The 23,805-nt window shown below is 32.7% G+C and overlaps 1 protein-coding gene across 7 annotated transcripts in view; it reads left to right on the forward strand.

The window, feature by feature from the left end:
- DMXL1 (Dmx like 1) overlaps positions 1-23,172 on the forward strand; it is a 78,260-nt gene extending 55,088 nt beyond the window's left edge. For 2 of the 7 annotated variants that reach the window (XM_034432815.3, XM_034432818.3), the window contains 13 exons: positions 1,201-1,318; positions 2,126-2,188; positions 3,887-3,973; positions 5,358-5,479; positions 6,029-6,170; positions 7,938-7,988; positions 8,254-8,314; positions 8,756-8,883; positions 10,399-10,491; positions 11,556-11,647; positions 14,305-14,357; positions 19,080-19,297; positions 19,938-23,172. In XM_034432815.3, the coding sequence (XP_034288706.2) occupies positions 1,201-1,318; positions 2,126-2,188; positions 3,887-3,973; positions 5,358-5,479; positions 6,029-6,170; positions 7,938-7,988; positions 8,254-8,314; positions 8,756-8,883; positions 10,399-10,491; positions 11,556-11,647; positions 14,305-14,357; positions 19,080-19,297; positions 19,938-20,162 (1,453 nt within the window). In that variant the 3' untranslated portion in view covers positions 20,163-23,172. The remainder of the gene's footprint in view (positions 1-1,200; positions 1,319-2,125; positions 2,189-3,886; positions 3,974-5,357; positions 5,480-6,028; positions 6,171-7,937; positions 7,989-8,253; positions 8,315-8,755; positions 8,884-10,398; positions 10,492-11,555; positions 11,648-14,304; positions 14,358-19,079; positions 19,298-19,937) is intronic. The other 5 variants (XM_034432816.3, XM_034432820.3, XM_034432819.3 and 2 more) reach the window with 3 other exon arrangements.
- Positions 23,173-23,805: the final 633 nt, after the last annotated feature.

The raw sequence follows: 23,805 nt of genomic DNA on the forward strand, positions 1-23,805 counted from the left end.
ACTTCCATTTTGCTGGTGCACTGTTTGCTTCTTTTCTTGTACGTTAGTTTTGCATTCCCAATACTCAGTTATACTTGCAGCCATGCTGTAGATTAGTTGATTTGTTTCTTGCAGTGAGATAATGCCTATATTTTATATTTGATATTATAGAATTAGAATGTTTTTATACTAGTGCTACTGGTTCTTTGGAATCAGTTTCAATATAGACAACTCTTGTTTATGTACTGTTCTGGATGCTCAGTTATTCTTTGTTCCAATTCCTTTTTTTTTTTTTTTTAGCTAGAGGGTTTTGTTTGCTCTGACAAGATAGAGGAGAGGGCTCCTGCTTTGGAAATAAAAACAATTTAATAGCTATACTGATTTCCTGAGGGCAATATGCTGACTCTGTAAACAACTTAAAGAGGGCTGTAAAATACTGTGAAGCAATACATAAGTCTAAGTGCTATTGCTATTTTAAGGATTAAATGTGAGTTTTGTGGTCCTTACCCATTCCTTAGCCACACCTAATATTCTAAATATACTAATTTGAAACCTGAGTCTTTCAGGTTCAGCCATTAATCAATAGCTAACAGTAAAAAGCAGCTGCTGAGAAAACAAAGTTTTAATTATTTCTTCCTGAGTATTCTGTGACCATTTACTTCTAAAACTGTTCAATAATTTCTATTAATGCGACCTGAACAGAAAAGATGAAGATTATGTATGTTGGCTTATAAAATATATTATTTGACTAACTTCCTTCAGTCCTCACAATCATCCCACCTTAAATTAATCATATCACATATGCAAACATTTTTGCAGTTCCTCAGTAAAATGATTCAGTATGATCAGCAGACTCTACCTATGTTCTATTTATTACAACTGTAGAAATTATTTTTGAGAAGAATAAAATAGATGATGTACTGTATAATATCAGATATATTACATTTTACGTGTACTTATGCCATTTTCTTTTTACACCTGAGGAATATTTGCAATAGGTATCTTCAACCTAAATATCATTGCTTTCTAAAACACTAAGGATTTTACTAAAGAAGCATGTATATAGCAAAATACCTGCTAGAATGAAGCACTTATTGTTTCTCATTAAAATTTTACCGTTTTCTGCTTTCATTTGTCAATATGTATACTAATGTATATCAAATTCATCACGTGTATTTGTTTGAAATTATATCACATGTTAAAAATGATTCTCATTTTTAGATCCAAAAGTCATTATGCATTGTCCGTAAAAAGACTTTGGCAGTACCTCGTTAAACAAGAAATGGTCCAAGAAACCTTCATCAGAAACATATTTGCCAAAAGAAAGTGTTTAAATGAGGTTAGTGTTATATGTTTATGTAGAAATTTAAATCCATTAATTAAAATTTAATTAAGCTAGTATTTCTTTTCGAATTTAAAATTTCACTACTATTCTATAGAAATAAATTCCAAAACATTTCTCCTAGGAATCTAGTAATGGAAAAGGCGAAGGTATTGCATATAACTATTTGCATTCCTCTGTGGTTTATTGAATCATTGGATTGTATTACTGGCTATTAAGAAGAAGAAATATTCATCATGTTAGCTATCTCTATAACATGATATAAAATAATATATGGTTGACTACTTTGTATGCTGTTTTCATGCATTATCTTCTAGGCCCTCTTCCAAGTAAACTAATTAACCTTCAGAACACACCAGTAATAACTTTGTCAGCTAGGCCCCTTCCCTTTTTTCATAGCTGCTGTACATACCAAACTAAGATTAATAATTCTTGACTCTTTAGGTATAATATTTGAGCTTTTGCCTCTTTAATTCAGTGTTCAGCACAAATCTAATTATGTCTTTAATGTCTCCTCTAATTATGAGGAAAGGACAGAATTCTATTTTTCTTTAAAAAATTTTGAACCATAATACATGTAAAATTCAAGCTGAATTAGATCTGCATAACCTCTGAAAAAGCTAGTATATATATTATCTACATGTAAAGCAAGTTATTTAATTTTTAAAAATGGAGGAAATTATCGTGACTACAGGTAATTTCAAAAATGTGTTCTATTACCTATGCTCACCTTGCATATTGTTCCATATTATTAATATATTAATTTTTCACGTAGTTCTTTTTGATGGTTTTTTTGGGATTTAGTCATTAGAAGACCAGGCTGAATTTACCAAAACTAGTTCAGGAGAAGAATCAGGAATCAATAAGGTATGTATCATAATAATAAGAGATGTATTCTAATTATACTAAAAGTTTTCTAGAAAATCTTTTAGTACCTCATATGTAAAATATTAACCAAACCAAATTTGCTAAAATCTTCAATCAACTGGCTTTTTAATTTAAGCAGTATATTAGTGTGCAGGTACTCCTTGATGTACCATTCGTTTAGTGACTTTCAAAGTTACAATGGCAGTAAAGAAAAATGACTTTTGACCAGTTATCACATTTATGACTATTGCAGCATTCCCATCATCATATGACGAAAATTCAGGCGCTTGGCAACTAGCATGTATTTATGACAGTTGCACTGCCTCAGGGTTACTATTTGTAACCTTCCCAGCTGGCTTCCTACAAGCAAAGTCAATGGGGAAAGCCACATTTGCTTAACAACCATATGATTCACAGTGATTCACTTTACAACTATGGCAAAAAAAAGTTTGTAAAATGGGGTACAATTCATTTAACTGTCTCGCTTAGCATTGCTCAATTGGTGATCTGTCCCCGTACCCACACACACACCCACACAGCCAGTCGAGGGTTAAGGAAACACTTTGGAACGCACCCAGGTCTTATCTCCGACTTGGCAGCGATAGACACACCGTCTGCCAAGGGTCTTTATTTTCACAAACAGACAGATAAGATACGAACGTTCAAGAAAGTCCAAACAGAAATAATATTCCTCCCAGCAGTTCCGGACGAGGCTTTAGTGACTCCAAGGTTTTGCTTTGTTCGTCACAAGGATCCTTTGACCACTACCCTCTATTATATAGTCTCTGGGGTGTGGTCCAGTGACTCAGTGCTAATCCCTAGCACGCCTCCCAAGCTGCTGCAAACGTTTATCACGCCTTCGGAGGCGTGCGTCCAGGAATGATGTTTCATTATCACTTTGACTCGAATCAGCTGTCTCCTCTCCCTCGACTGGCACTTGAGACAATGCCAGAGGGGAGGGGCCTGGAGAGGGAGGCCTGGCTGACTCCTCTTCCTCATGCTCGGAGCTTTCTTCCTCCGATGGGACAGGCTCAGAGGGCGGGGCCACAACAATTGGGCTCAATTGTTGTAAGTTGAGGAATACCTGACCAGAATTGTACAATATTCTGTAAGGCCATGAAGACCTAGTTATAGGATTAGAATGTGTTTAGAGTCCCATGTCTTGGCTTATCAACATGTGTGGCAATAATTTTATTCAGTGATCATGTACATTTATTCTGCTTTGCTTTTTATTGCTTTATATTTTTATGATATATGCCACCTAGAGTCACTTGTTGAGATAACTGGCTAGAATAATTAAATAAATAAATATTGTACTTAACAATGTTCTGGTTTGAAGTTGCTGGCTTTTTGAAATGTAATAAATATCAAATAATTTTCAAATTCCAAGCAATTAAATGATCAATGCTGAGTAATAAATTAGATATTTCTTAGCTTATCTTTTAGGAATTTTCACTACCATTTTCTAGTTTCTTTAGATGAATGAACTGAATTTAATCTGAATGAATGATTATATAGAAAAAGGATCCCACCAAAATGTTTTTATTAGGCTATCTTGAATTTATAATTATGCTTAATTAGGCTAGATATATTCCTGATTAATATTTATCATTAATTTTTAGCATAATCTAAAAGAAGAAAGCCTTACTATTATGTTGTATTGTGTATGTTGCCCTTTGTCTTTTCTTTTTAACACAGATAGAGCATGATGCAGGATCTCCTGGAAGTAAAGCAAGAATTATCCATAAAGAATCTGACATTATTACTGCCTTTGCTGTCAATAAGGTATAGACAAATGGAAGAGTTGGGGGAATAGTCCTTCAATATTTTGAAATGATGTGACTTAGATCCATATGAACGAAATTCTATTGTACTTCCAACTAGAGGATCTACACTAAATAATTACTTTGTAATAAAGATTTTTGGTTCTATAGCAACAAGGGCACTGACATCTTTCTTGAAGTATAGTTTTTATTTTTATTGTTTACATTTAGAAACCACCCACCTCCCTCACAAAGGGACCCTGGGTGATATATAAATAGAATGTTAAAAACATAAAATATTATAAACATAGAAACTAAATATAAAAATTTAACACATTGCAAGAATATATTTACGAAACTAAAGAGTAGCATCAGGACAAACAGATTAATGTAGTCAAATTACATGGGAAATTTTAAGTGGGAAGTAATTTATGTTAAAATGATTATAAAACTGGTAATTTATATTATAACTGGCTATCATCAATGAGTGGAGATATGGAAATCTTAGGAACCATTCTTAGGAACCATTTCATTAAATTCTATTATGATGGAATTACTGTTTCTCAGTAAACTTCAAGCAGAACTGATAACATCAGTCCTCCTAGTTATTTTGGATATGAGTCGTGTTCCCCCTGAAGAAGGTGCTTCATGATTTGGGGTCTTGTGGAATTTAGACTTGAGCAGCTAATGGAAACCCTTGTAATAATATATATTATCCCAATTACAACCTTGCCCTAGCAACAGTAACTTATATCCATATCTCATGCTGCCTTGGAGACAGTTCAGAAACCTCAGCTACTCAGTCTTATTTTAATGTCTGATTATTATGTATGTCAAATATTATATTTATAATATATTATATTATTAAAAAAACTGCTGATGGGACAATCTTACCATTGCAGAATAATGTCAATTTAAAGTTGCATAGGTTGATAATAGTCTTGTGTGTCTCTTCAAATTACTGGTCATTTCTTAAAAGCCCTATATAGTACAGGAATAAGCATGTATCAGGAATTGTCTTGTTGAAATTTAATCTGCCATTCTTGCCGAACCCATTTCTTCTTTAATATTAGGTGACAGGGCTTTTCAGCAGTAGAAATGAGAATGTGTTTCTCCAATGTATTTGGTCCGATCCTTTGCAACATTTCACAAGGCTGTTTAAAATGTTATTCAAATGTGCCTTTAGACTAAGTTGACAGTTGGTCTGTTGTAGCTTTATATAATTCTGCTTTGAATATACCTTAGTTGATTCTCTGGTTTCTCTTCATATCTTATAAATCTTTTGTCCTTTTTACCTTACTTGATTCTTGATTTTATTCTTGCCTTGTTCATTGCCTAGAGTCTGGGTATATATATTGGGGGTATAGACAGATGGTATGAAATAAATATGTATTTCTGCATTTTAGGCCAACAGGAATTGTATTGCAATAGCTTCAAGCCATGAAATTCAAGAACTGGATGTTTCTGGAATTTTAGCAACTCAGATCTACACTTGGGTTGATGAAGATATTGAAGTGGAAGCTAAAGGGTATTTCTTTTTATTGTATTTTTTGCCAATATCCTTAACATTGACTTAACATTGAACATTTAACCTTCCTTAACAATGACTTAACATTGACTTAACATTGAACATTTAATGGTATCCTGTTGAAATACTGACTTATAAATTATGATCTATCTTCTGGTTTTTTGTAAAACTTTTTAAGCCTCATGTCCTTTTCTTTAGTAAACTTCAACTCATACATCTTTCTCTTTGACTTACTAACCCTAACTTCCTGATAACTAGATTTGACTTACTGTGTTATTAAAAACATTTCTTTTGACTGACAGACAGCATTTCTCTTCCCTTCAGCCACTAACTGGCTTTGTCTTGAACCATCCACTGATTGGCTATGTAGCTCATAAGAAAATCTGAAGTACAAATGCACCACCAATCAGATAATTTACTGCCAATAACTCATGTGATATCAAGTGAGAATTCATGGATATAGGTAGCTAAGCATCTTTGAATTAGAATAGAATATATTTTTAGGTAGTAATTCATGACCAATATTCATTTGAACATTTTGTTTTATAGAGCTGATGACTTCTTAGTTATACATGCTCGTGATGACTTGGGAAACATTCAAGGAACTACTCCTTATACACACAGCACTCCTGGAACACCAATCAATATGCCATGGCTTGGCAGCACTCAGACTGGCAGGGGTGCTGCTATGGTGAGTCACTTGTTATCAAATAATAATGACCTTAAACATTTATATTTCAATGGCTTTTATTTTATTTATAATATGTACTTCTAAATAATCTATTAAGATTTCACAAAGACTCTGAATTTTAATTTAAATCAATCTTAACATTGTTTATTTGAACAATTTTGGTTGTGAGGTTACATGTTAAAACTACTTTTTAGAACTTCTGTGAGTAAGTGAAACCTAGGAGAGGGTTTTCCTATCTATTTTAATATTTTCTTCTCAGGCAACATACAGACTAAGTGAAAAAGGAAGCAAAACCAAATAAATGTTCATGCTTTCCTTGATACTTGATTTATAAGAAACACATCTGAAATTGACCCTTTCTTTGCTTTCTTTCAATGCATCTTTATCCTATTTTTCAGTGTCATTGCACTGTCTTTTGATTTGGACTGGACTTATTTATTTCTTTTGGTTACATTTGTCGGTAATCTTTAATAACAGTTATCTTTGGAATTTTTGAAGTGGCTTAGGTTGATTTTATGCTGGTATTTTATAATGAGATATTGTTTCTGAAGCATTGTTAGATAATGTATTGATTAATGAAATGCAATATAGAATATTTTTTAAATTAGAACATAAAGCTCTCTTACATTTTTATTTGTCCTGCAGCAATGACAAAGTTTTCCTCAACCTAAGTTACAATATAATGCATGAATTTTAATAAAAACAATTAAGTTGCAACATGTGTCCATAGTCACAATTTTTATTAACCCCCTTCTATTAAGTCTTTGCCAATTATTGTTTTTAGCTTGCTTTGCATTTCACAGCTTAATCATCCCAGTTTATACTCAAAACTGCTGTTGTATATTTCAGTGCTTAACAGATTTTATATAATATAGTTTTTCTTACTTCTTTTAGTAAGACAATATAATCAGCATTTACATACTGCTGTGTAAAGTGTTCAAAGTACATCACAACTATTATAACTGTAATTCTTACTGTAAACTGGCATAATAAATAGACGTTATACTTATTTTGGAAACATAAGATGGAATGCATCTGACAAAAGTGTACCAGAGAACAGCCAACATCATCTTATTTGATTCTTCTTGCTTTTCATTTAGATTCCCAATATTTCCTCAATCAAGTGATTCTACCAACAAACTTTAAACTTCTCCCCCTCTATTTTGTTTTTAATTATACTATGTTCCTTTTCTCCCCAGGAACTCATGTGAATTTCTCATTTAGGTCTATCACTTTCTCACATAAGTATTCCTAAAAAACCTTTGCTTGTTTTCACTATCCAGCACTTAAAATCTTAGGCATGACAGCTCATTCACTAAAAGGTAGCTTCAGTGTCATCTTAATCTGTTATAGGTCTAACATCAAAGAAAAAAAAGCAAACATAATTAAATTGCTGACATACATTTAAAAATTTCTGTCATTTTTATCAGATAAACAGATGGGCTTTATACAGATGGGCTGCTATTTATTTACATCTTTCACACATCATTTTAGAAAAAATCTTACAGTACATACTGATTAAAAAATCCGATTATGAAGTAAATTACTATATCTTAGCATTTACTACAATTTGTGCTTTGTCATCTAGGATTCATTACATAAACCTTTTTTTCCAACCAATATATTTCCCACCTAAATCTTCTGTGGATGATTAAATGCAAAAAACATAGTTTCTTCACTCCTGCTTATTTTTTTGTAAAAGTTTGTTTAACTCTCTCTTACATGCCTCTGCTTCTGCCTTTGTCTTACTTACCTTACAATATACAGGAATATTCCAATAAATTTAATGGAATCAGAAAGGAATTGGCAAGAAAAGAGGTAAGATTGAAATCTAGTGTATGTGTTTAGCAAACCTTAGATTTATGGACCAAAAGTTTCCAAGAACCTGGATTTAGATTCTGTTGATATGAACTTTGAATAAACACTGTAGGAAGGGTTTCGTTTTCATTGATTGCCATCCATTTCTCAAACCCCAAATCATGAAGGGAAGCAAACATAGTAGTGTCTGCATTTTATCCTACTAATAACTTTAAATGAATTCTGAATAATTCTAAATGGATCTTTTAATCTTGACATTTAATAGATGATCAAGAAGAATCTCAATAATGTCAGAAGAATGGCTTCTCACCCAACACTACCATATTGTAAGTTTTTTATTTCGAATTTGTAACTTTGTTGTAATTTATAAGATAGAAAATTCTAGATGAAATCTAGAAAAGTCTAAATATCTTTGAAATTATAGATAACCTCAGTTAGTTATTTGCAGTTATATTTTTTGCAATAATATTTGATATGGCTGGATTTGAATGAGTTAAAAACTTTTCATATTTTCCTAAGCTCCTTAATGTAATACAGATCAAAGTATTTCCTCAATAGTAAAAAGCCAATAATTATTATTTCTAAAAATATAACCAAAAGAACAATAATTGAAGAATTTTTATTTTAATAATTTAGGAGTATACTTCTAATTATAATTGCTAATCTGTCTTGAAAATAATTCTTCAGTTTCTTTTTGAGTTTGTTGTAAATTCTTTTTTTTCCCCTTCCTTTGCTAAGTTTCAAAGTTATATATTTTTCTATTGCAGATTTGACAGGTGCCCAGGATGGCAGTGTAAGAATGTTTGAATGGGGCCATTCTCAACAACTTGCATGCTTTCGATCTGGTGGCAACTCTAGAATTACACGGATGAGATTTAATTATCAAGGCAATAAGGTACCATCCTTTTATCTCATATAAGACAAAAAGAAATTGTTTAAATGTCACTTATAGCTCTATATTCCTTTAATTAAGGATCACAACATTTACAGATTTCTAGATAAGTTTATAAATTTACAAATTGCTTATAAATTTGCTGTTGTTCCTTTCCAAAATGTATATGGTTTTTAATCATTAAAAATAATCCAAGTATTACAAATGAATATTTACATTTCTTTTTGCTTTTGAAAATGTAATAAATTATACATTAGCTATTGACCAACAGTAATCCAATAGTTAATATCTGTTTTTACTCAATATATAAATTTGAGTATATAAATCCTCTAAAATCAAACAGCTTGTGTGTCTAGCAAAGATTGAACTAAAATTTCAGTGCTATCCCAATGCACTTTCTTTAGCTTTTTTTAATCACTGATTGTAAGAATAATAGTGATTGATCATTCATTTTCAATTATCATTATTTGATCATTCAAATAATGAATTGAAAAACATGTTCCACTTCCACTTTGAGACAACCTAACTCAATGTATTAAGCTACTAAGAAACTTTTCTTCTAGATTTAGACTTTTAACTTATCATGCCTAAGGCTTTCATACTTAAGGCAGGACTAGAACTCATATATTTTTAGCCTGGTGCCTTAACAACTAGACAAAAATGGCTCTCAACATTGGCATACAATATTATATGTAATTAAATTTAAAGATTAAAGTTAGTTTAATTATTATTAATTAATAGGATTTGATTATATAGCCTTGTTAACACAGTCTTGATTGTTATATAGTTAGACGGATCATATCTAGTTTTATTTTATTTTTTTTTAAATGACAAGGATTGTCTACTTATAAAGGTATGGCATCATTTGCATAAGATCCCAATTATTCCATATTGCAAGCTATCTTTTTCACTATATGATAGTGTTTTTAATCTTTCAAATTGCATCCATACTCTGCAATATCAGTGTTTCTATCTTTACTAATTACCTATTGAAGTTTGTTTTGTAAGGTATTAAAAAGACAGATTAGTTTTTTACATTTTTCAAAATTATAAGACGAGGAAAAAATATCTCCCATAGAAAACTGTCTCCTGTTTCATTTTTGAGGTTCTTTTCTGTCCACTAGCAAAAGCAATTTCATGAGCAAAATTACACAAGTAATCTTTCCAGTTGTGAAATTATAGCTCAGTGAGATCTATGAAATCTTTTTTTTTCATACTTTAGTAGAGTCCAATGTCTTGTTTATACATAAACATTTTGTATTAAACTAGTTGGATCCTATTGTTTTATTCTGTAAAAATATAATATTACACAAAAAGATATTTTGAATGAATGAAGAGGTTTTTGTTCATGTGAATTCCATTTGCATTCAGTTCTTCCAGATATGCTAGGAATTGCTGATGACTTAATACACATTCATATCCACACACATCTGGAACAGCTTAACTATGAAGGAATCAATTAATTAAGTATTAATATAATGTAAATATAATGTAAAAACATGCATCTACTTTCTTTAGTTTGGGATCGTTGATGGTGATGGACACATAAGTTTGTATCAAACAAACTGTAAAGGTTGCCTACATAATGGAAGCACACCCAAACCATACCTGGTAAGTCATAATATTTACTACCATGTTTTCCCAAAAATAAGACCCTATCTTATATTTTTTTGAACCCTGAAATAAGTGCTTGGCCTTATTTCCATGCGCTCAAAAGCCCGATTGGGTTTATTATCAGGGGATGTCTTATTTTGGGGAAAACAGGGTAGTCGTTGTTTTCTTTACCTTTTTATTTTTTTTATAACCACAACAACTAAGTCCTTATTTTAATTTATTACATAGCTAACATACTTGTATATAGTTACTTTTACACAGTAGACAAATAGTCCTGTTGAAAATTGCATGTATAACAAATCTTCATTATATTTTTTATTTGTGGAAGGGAGAACAGAATTTCCAAGCAAAAATAGGACTTTCATACTTCAAATATTTTTCCTCATAGAATTGATGCTCTTGAAGAATCATTTGAAATCTCTAAACTAACTGTGATTTAAGATTGTAATATTTTATGCAGTCTAGGATGTTACAGGTAGTCCTCGAGTTACAATCATAATTGAGCCCAAAATTATGTTGTTAAGTGAAACATTTGTTAAGTGAGTTTGTTCCATTTTACAACTTTTCTTGCCACATTTGTTAAATGAATCACTGCAGCTGTTAAATTAGTAATTTGATTGTTAAGTGAATCTGATTTCCCCATTGACTTTGCTTATCAGAAGGTCACAAAAGGTAATCACATGATCCCGGGACACTGCAACTGTCGTAAATGTGAATCAGTTGTCAAGCATCCGAATGTAACTCTCGTGGGCATGGGGTTGTTGCAACGGTCATAAGTGAAAAATAATTATAAGTCACTTTTTTCAGTGCTATTGTAACTTCAAACAGTCACTAAGTGAACTATTGTAAGTCAAGGACTACCTGTATTGTGATAAATCATTAACTAGAGATTAAGATTTAATTACTAACAGAATTGAAGGTTCTGCTATTCTATGAAAAAAAAATAAGTAGGAAAAAATATAATGTTGCAAGCTTCAACCTGAAATTAATATATTTCTAAGTAAATAAGCTCTTAATATTTTTGTTGCTTTACTATATTTATTGTTCCTTGATATTTTCAGACATGGCAATGCCATAATAAAACGGCTAGTGATTTTGTTTTCATCAGTTCTTCATCTTTGATAGCTACTGCCGGGTTATCTACTGACAACAGGTATTAAAATTTCTTCAAGATCATACCAATAAACATTGTGATTTTGTACAAAAAAAAATATTCCCAGTGTTCATTCCTTTTTATACCATACTATTCTGTGGAGAACAGCTTTTTAGATTGAGCAAGAAGCAAAGCGTGCCATGAAAGTAGAAATTGTATATATTAAGTACAAAAGTTCTATTAGATACAGTCCATTTTTGTTGTTCCTTATAAAACAGTACAGGGCATGGGACCTTTTAGGAATGCCCTCTCTTCCATAAAACCTGTCTGCTTAATTTGATCCTGCAGTGTGGACATACTACAGGTTCCTTCAAATAAATGGTATCATCTCTTAGAACCCCAGAAGCATACCTTCCCAGTAGTAGCGTCTAATCTTTGGAGCAAGGTTACCCCTGAAATTTGGATGGCACTCTGGTATTGTTTGAAAGTAGCTTTTCACCTAGGCTTGTGGTGAGGGAAAGCGAAGCTCTTTAATTCCTCATGCTTGCCATATTTTATCTTCACTTTTTATGTTTTATTTATTTTGTTGTAATTTCTTTGATTGTTGTGAGCCAGAACTCATTGAGAGTCAGATGGCATAAAGTTTAATAATAAGTGATTAAGGTGCTGACCTGAAAATCAGGAGACTATGAGTTATAGTCCCACTATAGGCCTGAAAGCTGGCTGGTAGGACTTTTGGCTAATCAATCTCTCTCAGCCCAAGCCACCTCACTGGGTTGTTGTGGGAAAAATAGAAGCAAGCAGTGCTATTATTTATGTTCAGTTTTGAGTTACTTATAAAGTAACAAAAGTAATAGAAGAATGATAAAAATCAAATAAATAATAATTTTAAAAAACCACCCATGATGGTTCCAGAGGTTATTCACACATTAAGTGCTATACTAAAAAATCTTGGATAGCACTTAGAAAATCTGCACATTGACAAAATTTCCATCTGTCACTTATAAATCGCCGCACTGTTAGAATCTGCACATATACAGATAGTCATCAAATTACGACCACAATTGAGCCCAGAATTTATGTTGCTAAGTGAAACATTTGTTAAGTGAGGTTTGCCCCATTTTACAACTTTTCTTGCCACATTTGTTAAATGAATCCCTGCAGTTGTTAAATTCGTAACAGAGTTGTTAAGTGCATCTGGCTTCACCATTGACTTTGCTGGTCAGAAGGTCGCAAAAGATGATAGTTGTCAAGCATCCGAATGTAAATCACATGACCATCGGGATGCTGCAATGGTCATAAGTGTGAAAAATTGTCATAAGTCACTTTTTTTTCAGTGATGTAACTTCGAACGGTCACTAAATGAATTGTTATAAGTTGAGGGCTACCTGTATTACATTGATCATTACAACATTCTAAGTTCTTGGGAAGAACTTTATACATATGACGGCCAAAATCAACTAAAGAACCAGCAGCTATGACTTCATATTTTTCTGTGTAGTAGTAGTAGTAGTAGTAGTAGTAGTAGTAGTAGTAGTAGTAGTAATAATAATAATAATAATAATAATAATAATAATAATAATAATAATAATAATATCATCATCATCATTACGTATAATAACAGACCTCCGGATTTTTCGTCGGGCCCTGAAAACTTATTTATTTCAACTAGCTGGGCTGGCTTGAGCTAAATTTTAAATTGGTTTTAAATTGGGTTGTTTTAATTTACGGCCAGAATATCTAATTATTTTAATACTGTTTTTTAAATTTTGTATGCTTTGTTTTTACTTAGGCTGTGCACCGCCCTGAGTCCTATTTGGAGAAGGGCGGTATAGAAATTTAAACAAATAAATAAATAAATAAATCATCTACCTATCCCAGATCCTTGGGAAAATCTTGAAAGATGGATAAAAATGTCATCTCTGGTCTAAACCTTTAACTGACTATGCAATCAGTTGTAATAATAAACATTGTATCTATATTCAATAGCTTTGATTTGAAGTATAATATTTTCTGCTATAATCTAAATCATACTACAAGAAGTCCTCAACTTACAACAGTTCATTTAGTGAGAAAAGTTAAAATGTCACTAAAAAAAGTGACATGAGTGTTTTTCACACTTATGACCTTTGCTTCATCTTCCTGATCACGTGATCAAATTCAGATGCTTGGCAACTGGTTCATATTTACAATGGTTGCTGTATCCTAGGATCAGGTGATCACCTTTTGCGACCTTATGACTAGCAAAATCAATGGGGAAGCCAGTTTCATTTAACAACCATAATACTAATTTAACAACTTCAGTGATTTACTTAACAACTATGTCAAGAAGGGTCATAAAATGGGGCAAAACTCACTTAACAACATAACTTTGGAGTTTAAGGATGATCGTAAGTCAAGGACTACCTACATTTCAAAGCATTGTACTATCCAATCATCTTTTCTTTTTACAGTTTTTCCTCCCTCAGGGTTACTATTAAACTGTAATTTCTATAAAAAATATTTTAGTAGAAATTGATAGATTATACTTATAGTTAAAAATCATATAACTATTACTTCTTCTTTCCAATAAAAAAATAAAATAAAATGTTTTAGATAATTTCAAAGGAATTGTTGCTCTTATTTGATGCTTTTTAAATTCTAATTACTAATTCAATTTGTTCTTTTATCATGATATCATTAGATATATTATTATTCCTGTGTTTGTTTCCTTTTAGAAATATTTGTCTGTGGGATACTTTGGTTGCCCCTTCTAGTAGCCTGGTTCATGGTAAGCTTATCTAGCATATATACAAACATAAAACTTTATGTTTTAAGATCTAAAATCTTAAATTATACTTCAGCTCCCTATTGAGAAATAAGATTTTGGTTAGAATTAGCCATTTTGCTAATATAACATTATGTGCTTGTACATGCAGTCAAGATAACTGTATTTGATAAAATATCTATCCATTTTTCTGTACATATATGTTAATGCTAAATAAGGGATGTATAAAAAGTTTCAAAATTTGAAACATTTGGAGTTCAAAACTGGTTTTGAATTTAAGGTTGTCTCAACCTCACGTGAAATACTTTTTCAGTCACTGTAGAAATTTTTAAATTTGGAACAGCTCTCTCAAAATAGTCCAAGTTTTGATAACATGGTAAGCCATGACAATATATCTCAGCCAAGAATAAATATATAATTTATATAAACTATATAAATTGGTTGAATAAATGAAAAATAGATGAATAAATAACTTACCGCTGTAATTTATGGCTTATGACTTCTCACATCAGATGTACCTTTAGCATGTTTTGTGAACTAGGCCATAATGAAAGTTGTGCTAGAGTTTATACAAATAAACATCTTGCTATGGGACTTTTCCTGAAAGTAACAGAATAACAGAGTTGGAAGGGACCTTGGAAATCTTCTAGTCCAACCCCTTGCTCAGGCAGGAAGCCCTATACCACTTCAGACAAATGGTTGTCTAATCTCTTCTTAAAAACTTCCAGTGTTGGAACATTCCCAACTTCTGAAAGGAAGTTATTCCACTGATCAATTGTTCTAACTGTAGGAAAATTTCTCCTTAATTCTAGATTGCTTCTCTCCTTGATTAGTTTCCATCCATTGCTTCTTGTCCTGCCTTCAGGTGCTTTGGAGAATAGCTTGACTCCTTCTTCTTTATGGCAACCCCTTAGATATTGGAACTGCTATCATGTCTCCCCTAGTCCTTCTTTTCATCAGACTAGGCATACCCAATTCCAGCAACTGTTCTTTATATGTTTTAGCCTCCTGTCCCTAATCATCTTTGTTGCTCTTCTCTCAACATCCTTTTTACATTGTGGTGACCAAAACTGGATGTAAAATTCCAGGTGTGGTCTTATCAAGACATTATAAAGTGGTATTAATACTTCACATTATCCTGATTCTATCCCTCTGTTAATGCAGCCCAGGACTGTGTTGACTTTTTTGCAGCTGCAGCACACTGCTGGCTCATATTTAAGTGATTGTCCACTAGGATTCCAAGATCCCTCTCACAATTACTAGTATTGCTACTACAAATGGTCAGGTACTACCTAAACTATACCTGTGCAATTGGATTTTCTTGCCTAAATGTAGAACCTTACTTTTTTCACCATTGCATGTCAGTTTGCTAGATAGGGTCCAATGTTCAAGTTTGTCAAGATCCTTCTGTATTTTAACCAATCTTCTGTGTTGGCTATTCCTGCCAGCTTAATGTCATTTGCAAATTTGATGAATTTCCCATCTATCCCCTAATCTAAATCATCAGTGAAGATATTGAAGAGAACTGGGCCTAAGACAGAGCCTTGGGGTACTCCACTGCATACATGTAGATGCAGTTCCATTGAGGACTACATGTTGAATGTGGTTTGTTCTACTACTTTTGTCATTCTCAAAGAATGCAATAAGATTTGTCTGGCATGATCTCTAAAGTAGAAGAGATTGACTTAGTTCACACACAAGAGTTAATCATAGTTCATTTCGGCCTACCATAATATATTTGCCGCCCAATGTTTAACTCTGATTCCTCAACAAATTATAATTTTAAAAAAACTTGGATTAATTTTGTTTATAAAAACAGATGCTAAATTCATTTGGCCTACTTTTCCTGTTGTGTGAAATTATTGTATGAATGACTATTGTGTAATACAAATTATCTTGTATAGGAAAGGTAATTATTTTCACTATATACAGTGAAGCAGTGGTGCTTAAAAGTTTGTGTATTCTTTGAACTTTCAGTATTTCTTCATAAATAGAACCTAAAATTTGATCTGTTATCCATACAATTCCTAAAACTAGATAAAGACAACTCAATTGAACAAATCAGTAGAAACATTATACTTGTTTATTTATTTATTGAGGAAAATGGTCAAAAGCTACTTATTTGTGTGTGGCAAAAGTATGGGAACCTTTGCTTTCAGTATTTCCTTTATTTATTTAATCATATTTTTAAACCCCCCATTTCCCTCACAGCAGGTAGCAATAATTGCAACTGAATGTTTCTGATAACTATTAATAAGTTCTACACATCGATCTGGAGAATTTTAGTTTATTCCTCCTTACAGAACAGCTTCAGCTCCGGGATGTTGGTGGGCTTCCTCATATGAACAGCCCACTTTAGGTCCTTCCACAAGTATTGATTAAGATCAATACTTTGACTTGGCTATTACAAAACATTAACTTTTTTCTTATTTAAGCATTCTATGCTTGTGCAACTTGTGAATTTGTCTCAGTGCATGACCCAGTTTCTCTTAAGCTTCATTCACAGATAACCTGGCATTTGTCAGTAGAATTTGCTAATACAACTCAAAATTCATAGTACACAGGCAAGCTGTTGTGGTGCAGAGGCAACAAAGCTGGCGTAAACCATGATAGTGCTAGTACCATATTGCTCAGATGAGGTAAAGTTATTTTGCTGGAATGCAGTGGTTGCTTTTTGCCAAATACTATATTTTTCATTCAAACCAAAGTTATTTTTTGGTCTTATATGTCCATAGAAAATTCTTCCAATAGTCTTCTGGCTTATCCATGTTCTTTCACAAACTGTAGATGAGTAGCAATTTTCTTTTAGAGAGTACTGGCTTTCTCTTTGCAAACGTATCATGAACACTGTTTTTATTTAGTCTTCTCCTGTTCTCATTAACACTGGCATTCAACAATGCAAGAGAGGTTCCTTAGACATTACCCTGAAAGGTTTTTTTTTTAATCTCCCAGAATATCCCACACCTTGCTCTTAGCATGATCTTGGTTGATCAGCCTTTCGTGGGGAAGGGTTACATTAAAATGAAATGCTTTCATTTGAATAGATCTGCCTGACAGTGAACTAGGACAGACAGTCCTAGGACTAGACTGTCCTAGAAACTAGTGACTTAGGGGAGTCCAAGGTCTTCGTAATTTTTTAACCATTCCAGCATGTTGAGTATAAACAACTATTTTTCAGAGGCTCTCAAAATCGTTAGCTTTGTGAATCCAGAAATAAATAAGCCAAGAATACTAGCTCTACCTATATTTTAATGCATTCCATTATTAAAGTAGTAATATATTATAAGGTATTGATAATATTAACAGGATCTTGCCTGTCCCTCACTTTTACTCTCCAAAAAAAGTAGGGAGAGTCTCTTCGAAGATGTTTTGCCAACCCTTTGGCAAGAATTATGGCTCTTTCTCCTAACTCCCAAGGTCATTCCTACATACCATTACAGAAATCCTTGTTCAAGCCATGATTAATTTCCATACATATATGTGTTATGAAGATTAGACAACAAGGATAAATGTTCAAAATTCTGTTTTTAAGATAACACAGGATTTCCCACACTCAGGTCTATGACAATTCGCCACGGCCAATTCGCCCCAGCCAACTTGCTGTAGCCAACTCACTGAAGGACAACTCGCCATAGCCAACTCGCCACAAGATAACCCGCTGCAAGACAAAAGTTATACTGATATCAAAGAAATGGTGGAATAGAAAAATTAAAGAAAGGATGCAAAAGGATGGACAAAATAAAATGTGAATGACAAAAATTAAAATATTTATTTATTTATTTATTTTAAATAATTAAATTGCATTGTTAAATTGTCCTGCCTTGAGTTGTCCCGCAGCGACTTAGCCATGGGCAGGGGTCAGCAACCTGCGGCTCTGGAGCCGCATGTGGCTCTTTCACCTCTCTGCTGTGGCTCCCTGTCACTCAGAATATGCATCATAACTGCCAATGTGCGACACCTGCCGGCATACAATTTATTGAGCTTTTCAACCCCCGGTAGGTCAACCATGGATAAATCCAAGAAAAGAAATGTTTCAGAAGAAAACAGAACATTTAATTCAACTACATATGCTAGTTTTGTGGCCGCTCAAGAAATAGTCAGGCACAGGAAGGGTTTTGTGGCTCCCGGTGTTTTCTTTGGGAAATGGGTCCAAATGACTCTTCGAGTGTTTTAAGGTTACAGACCCCTGGCGATGGGTATAGGCTGTGGCAAGTTGTTCCACCCACATTCAGCCTTGAGTATCATCCCATTGGCTGAAACACCTGGCTCTAATTTCCTTTCAACTGATAATCGGAAGGGTTTGCTTACTTTTACCACAAACAAGCAGGATCATTTTCCTCAATAGATAAATGAATAATACAATGTTTTTGACTCATTTGTTTAATTGGGTTCTTTTTATCTAGTTTTAAGACTTGCATGGAGACCATATCACATTTTAGATCATTACTATGCAGAAATATTGAAAATTCAAATGGATTCACAAACATCTAGCATGTGTATGGAATGAGAAGGTTTCAAAAGATCCATAAATAGTCAAGGTCAAAAAGAGAGTTTTGCCTACTTCTAACAAATGTTTTCTGTTGATCTAATTCAAAATCAAGTTGATTCATCCAATAATTCAGTACTGATGTTTTATTTAACAGTATCATATAATAAATATATTCAATAGTAATAGAATATTATTTACATTATAATTTACATTTTTTTTTTTTTTTTGTATTTCAGCATTTACCTGTCATGATACTGGAGCAACTGTTTTGGCATATGCCCCCAAACACCAGCTATTAATATCTGGTGGAAGAAAAGGCTATACCTGCTTAATAGATCTTCGTCAAAAACAACAGAGACAATTTTTCCAAAGTCATGATTCTCCAGTTAAAGCAATTGCTGTAGATCCTACAGAAGAATATTTTGTTACAGGATCTGCAGAAGGAAATATCAAGGTCATTACATTACAAAATTACATCTTGTTAATTTTAATAGGAGTAGTTTCTTATAAACAGTATTCATTATAACATTCCTGAGAACTATTTATTTTATTTAAATATTTATATAACTGCCCACCGTATAACAAACTTTGGGGAGCTTCCAATCAAAAGTTAAAATAACATAATATCCTTCTTAAAATTATAAAAAACAAATACACTAAAAACAACAAGCTGGGTCCAAATCAAGCATCTAATATGCACTCACCTCATCCCAGTGCTGGGGTCGGGACTGGGGGGGAAACCTGCTGACCTTCAGATGGAAGATGTTCATGGACAGGAGCTCCAGCAAAAATGGCATGCTTCCTTGTTCGCATAAGATGGCAATATTTATGGGAAAGGACTAGGAGTATTCCCACCCTATCTAACATGGTAGGACAGGTCTATGTCCTATTTAAAATGTGTTCTAAACTGTTTTATTCTTAGCCTTAACTTTTAAAAAATACTACATAAATACTTATCTGTAATTTCCATTCTTAATTGAATTCATAAAAAGAACCATAAGTAATCATCTGAGTGTTTACATAATTGAAGCATATTTATCAAACTTGGAGAGATCAACTCAAAATCACAACCATTTTTTCTCTTTGTGTTTTAGGTATGGAGTCTGTCTAATTTCAGCCTTCTTCATACTTTCCTCAATGAACATTCTAGACAATCTATTTTCAGAAATCTTGGGACAGGTGTCATGCAGATTGAGACAGGACCAGCAAATCACATATTCTCCTGTGGAGCTGATGGGACAGTGAAAATGAGAATTTTGCCTGATCAGTTTAATTCATTTGGTGAAGTGTTGAAAACTGATGTGAAATATGTGTTCTAAAGTGCTGTTAGCATATGTAAAATATTATAGAATATTATCAAGCATAATTGTACAGGTAGCCCTATAGTAATATTTCCTGGTGTTTATATTTATTTCTTGGAGATATAGTCCTTAATGCACTAATGCCTTAAAGGTTAGCAAGTTCCTTCTTATTCTGCATAAGAATAGTTTTTGAAGATTCAGTAAATATTTATTATGTATTTTGTTGAGTACTGTTTGTTCTTAATTGATAATAATGCCTCATTCCATGTTGTTGAGCATGGTCTTTATCACTTAATTTCTAAAGACCGTTCCATAAAGAAGCCTTATAATATCATCTCTTTTAGCTTGACAGAACAATCAGTTGCCAAATTCCTTATTCTAACTGTATATGGGTTGTACTTGTGTAAAATAAACATACTTGACATAAGCAGATACCCATGCTATATTGAAATTTGCTATAGGAAGAAATGATATTAGATGAGCCACCATTCGTAATATTTTCCTGAAATCTAGTTTGTTCACTTTTACAATTTGAACTCTGTCTTTAGTGTGAAGAATTAAAAGATAAAAGTTTGTCTTGGAACTTTTCATGCTTGAATGACTGCTATCAAGATGGCAGTCTTTTCCTGGAACCAAGAGATATAAAGAAAAAATATATAATCAAGTCCTTATTTAAAATAGGCAAATAGAGTATGAATATCTAACTTTCAGATTGTTTTAAGAATTATATTTAAAAATGATACATAACGTTTAAAATCCATAAAATTGAATTTAAGTATATGCATAGGATAACTGAATAATCTGGGTGGGGGTTATAAAATCATATATGCTTAAATCATTGGTAAAACACAGGAAATTGACATATAATGTTATTTTCTCAGTAAATTTTGTTTTCATTTAATCCAAACATGCTTATTTAAATCATAGCATTTAGCTTTCATTTCTGAAGTAAACAAAATAAGAAAAGGTTGCAAAAGAGAACTGTTCTAATGTATGATAAATAGTATAGATTTATATTTTTTTAAAAAATCAAGAGTTTGAAATTTGTTTTTGTTAAAATGTAATAACTGTGTACACCTAATTTTTTTGACCAAAATATAAAAATGTACAAAGCTTTCAAAAAATTTCTATATGCTAAAATAGGCCATGTAGTGTAATTATTTTGAACTACTCTTATTTTACTCATGTAAAAGTCTCGGAAAAAATTGGATTGGAGATAGATTACTTAAATGCAAATTATAAACAGTTTACTAAAATATTTTTGTGGAAAAACTGTCAATACAATTCATGTGAAACAGATTTTGTCTGGGAATAGATGCTGTAAATAAAACAAAAGTGAAGGGCTTGTATAATTAATTTTGTACTATTCTCAGGACACTACTTTTAAAAGTAATATTTCTTACTTTTTATAGAGCATTTTAAATGTAATTTTAGCATATTTCTATGCAAGCATTAAATAAGGAAACAAGTGTAAACATAATCGAAAATACATTTGTGCAATAACCTAGGCCAGTAATGGCTAACCTTTTTGGGCACCGAGTGCCCAAAGCGCCCGCACATACCCATAATGCAATGCATGCACAACTCTCCTGTGTGCCCCACCCCCACACATGCACGTGTGACACCTCCCCACGTGTGCCCAATGCCCATGTGCATGGGCACGCATCTCCCGCATACGCTCTGGCTCCCGCACACCATGGCAGAGACCCAAAAACCATCTGGCGGGAGGTGCGCATGCATGCGGAGCTGAGCTGGGATGACGGCTTGCATGCCCACAGAGAGGGCTCTGCGTGCCACCTGTGGTACACATGCCATAGGTTCGCCATCACGGACCTAGGCTATTCTTATAAAGGAAAAATGCCTAGCAGCATTTTAAAAGAGCTAGTGCAGCTATTTGATGCAGTGAATTAAAATTTTGAGTCAGTTTGCAGGTAATGCAGTGGGAAGAATATAAATTGCAATGCTAAATCACAACAATGACACTGTGAAAATAGCTTTATACATTTTAGGTCCGTTCCACATATATTCAGTTGCTTGCTTAGAAAGAATATGTTTAATAGCCCAATCCTGTAATTGTTTAGGATGTATGTATACGCTTGGGGTCCTGAGTCATCAACAACAGTAATGTTCTGCTATGTTTGTAGGAAAATTACATTGACATAACAGCTAGCACTAGTATTTAGGAAGAGATGTTAAATGTTAGTGTTATAACCATTTATTTCATCGAAGAATATTAAAACTAATTCTGCTGCCCTTCATATTTCATTCAAAGATTAATGTGGAAAAAATCATTTTAACGCTTAGTATATAAAGACTGATTTACTGAATTTTATATCTGAATTGCAAAATCCAAAATTATACCAAAGTCTTAAGAGTTTAGCTTACTTGTAATTCAAGCTCCTTATATTAGATTTAACTTCGGATTTTGAGAAAGGCTATAAACTTTAGTAAACTTTTTGATAAGTTGCACTAAGTTTAAGATTCCAAAATTGTGGAAAGCTCTGCATTTTTTACTAGAACGGCTAGTGTTTTCATTAAGAATATGCTTAATTTAATATTTTTAAGACTGTCATGTATTTAGTACATATCTACACAAACAACCATGTACAACTTTTATGATGCCATAGTTGCTCAAAACTTTATTTGAAGGCTTAAAGATTTAAGTTATATTAAAATGTTATGTGCCTCTTTTTTTTCCAATTAGTATCTAGAGAATGTTTTTCCCATTAATGTACTTCTCCCTTTTGTTTTGTTAGTGTACCAAATGAAGTAGATGGAATTTTCTATTTTTCTAAAAGCGTATTAGAAGTTCAGTTTATTTCTTCTATAATTAAAAAGGCAAAATAATAAAATGCTTAAGCATTCTACCACTAGTAACTGCTCAAAAAATAATAGGAAAGAGTGGTGCAATTGTCAATATTATAGTTGCCATTATTATGATTCTGTACATTTCTGTGTGTACAAAACAAATGACAAAGCATATGCATAGGTTTAGAACCCCCAAATAAAATTTATCATTAGCTAATTAGTTCTGTTCAATGTTTGCTTTTTAAATGGTACACAATTTCAGAAAAATAAATTTCTAATACTTACTGTTTGTAATGTTCTAAGCAAGAGATGCTTCCCAACCCCCAATCCGTGGACCAGCACTGAACCGTAACATGCCAGAAAATGGGCCATGCAAACAAGCAAAGCCCCATCCATGGGATGCAGGCAGCACATGAAACCATGTCCCTCCAGTCCACAGAAAAACCTCTCTCCGTGGAACGGGTCCCTGGTGCCCAAATGGTTGGGGTTCGCTGCTCTTAACTTTGTGATTTACACTAAAATGTAAATAAGAATTTAAGAATGTTTGTATTGTTTTGTACTTCTTCAATATTGTGGGGCCCACTATATCACAGTTTTGTGCTGGACTGCTTTTGAACTATATGCCAATATTTACCTGTATTCATCCTGACGTCAAGTCGTATCTTTATTTTTTATTACTTTAATGGGGTCCATTGTTTCTTAAAATCAGTTTAATACTGTTTAAAAGAAGTTATAGAATAAAACAAGAATTCTCCATAGAATTTATGTATAATTCATGACATGGAATACCAATACTATGCCATGAATGATCCATAAATTTCTCTTAAACTATGATTTGAGGATATGCCATGGT

Source organism: Pantherophis guttatus, chromosome 2 (genome assembly GCF_059756535.1).
Source record: "Pantherophis guttatus breed Tessera chromosome 2, ASM5975653v1, whole genome shotgun sequence".
Taxonomy (NCBI): Eukaryota; Metazoa; Chordata; class Lepidosauria; order Squamata; family Colubridae; genus Pantherophis; species Pantherophis guttatus.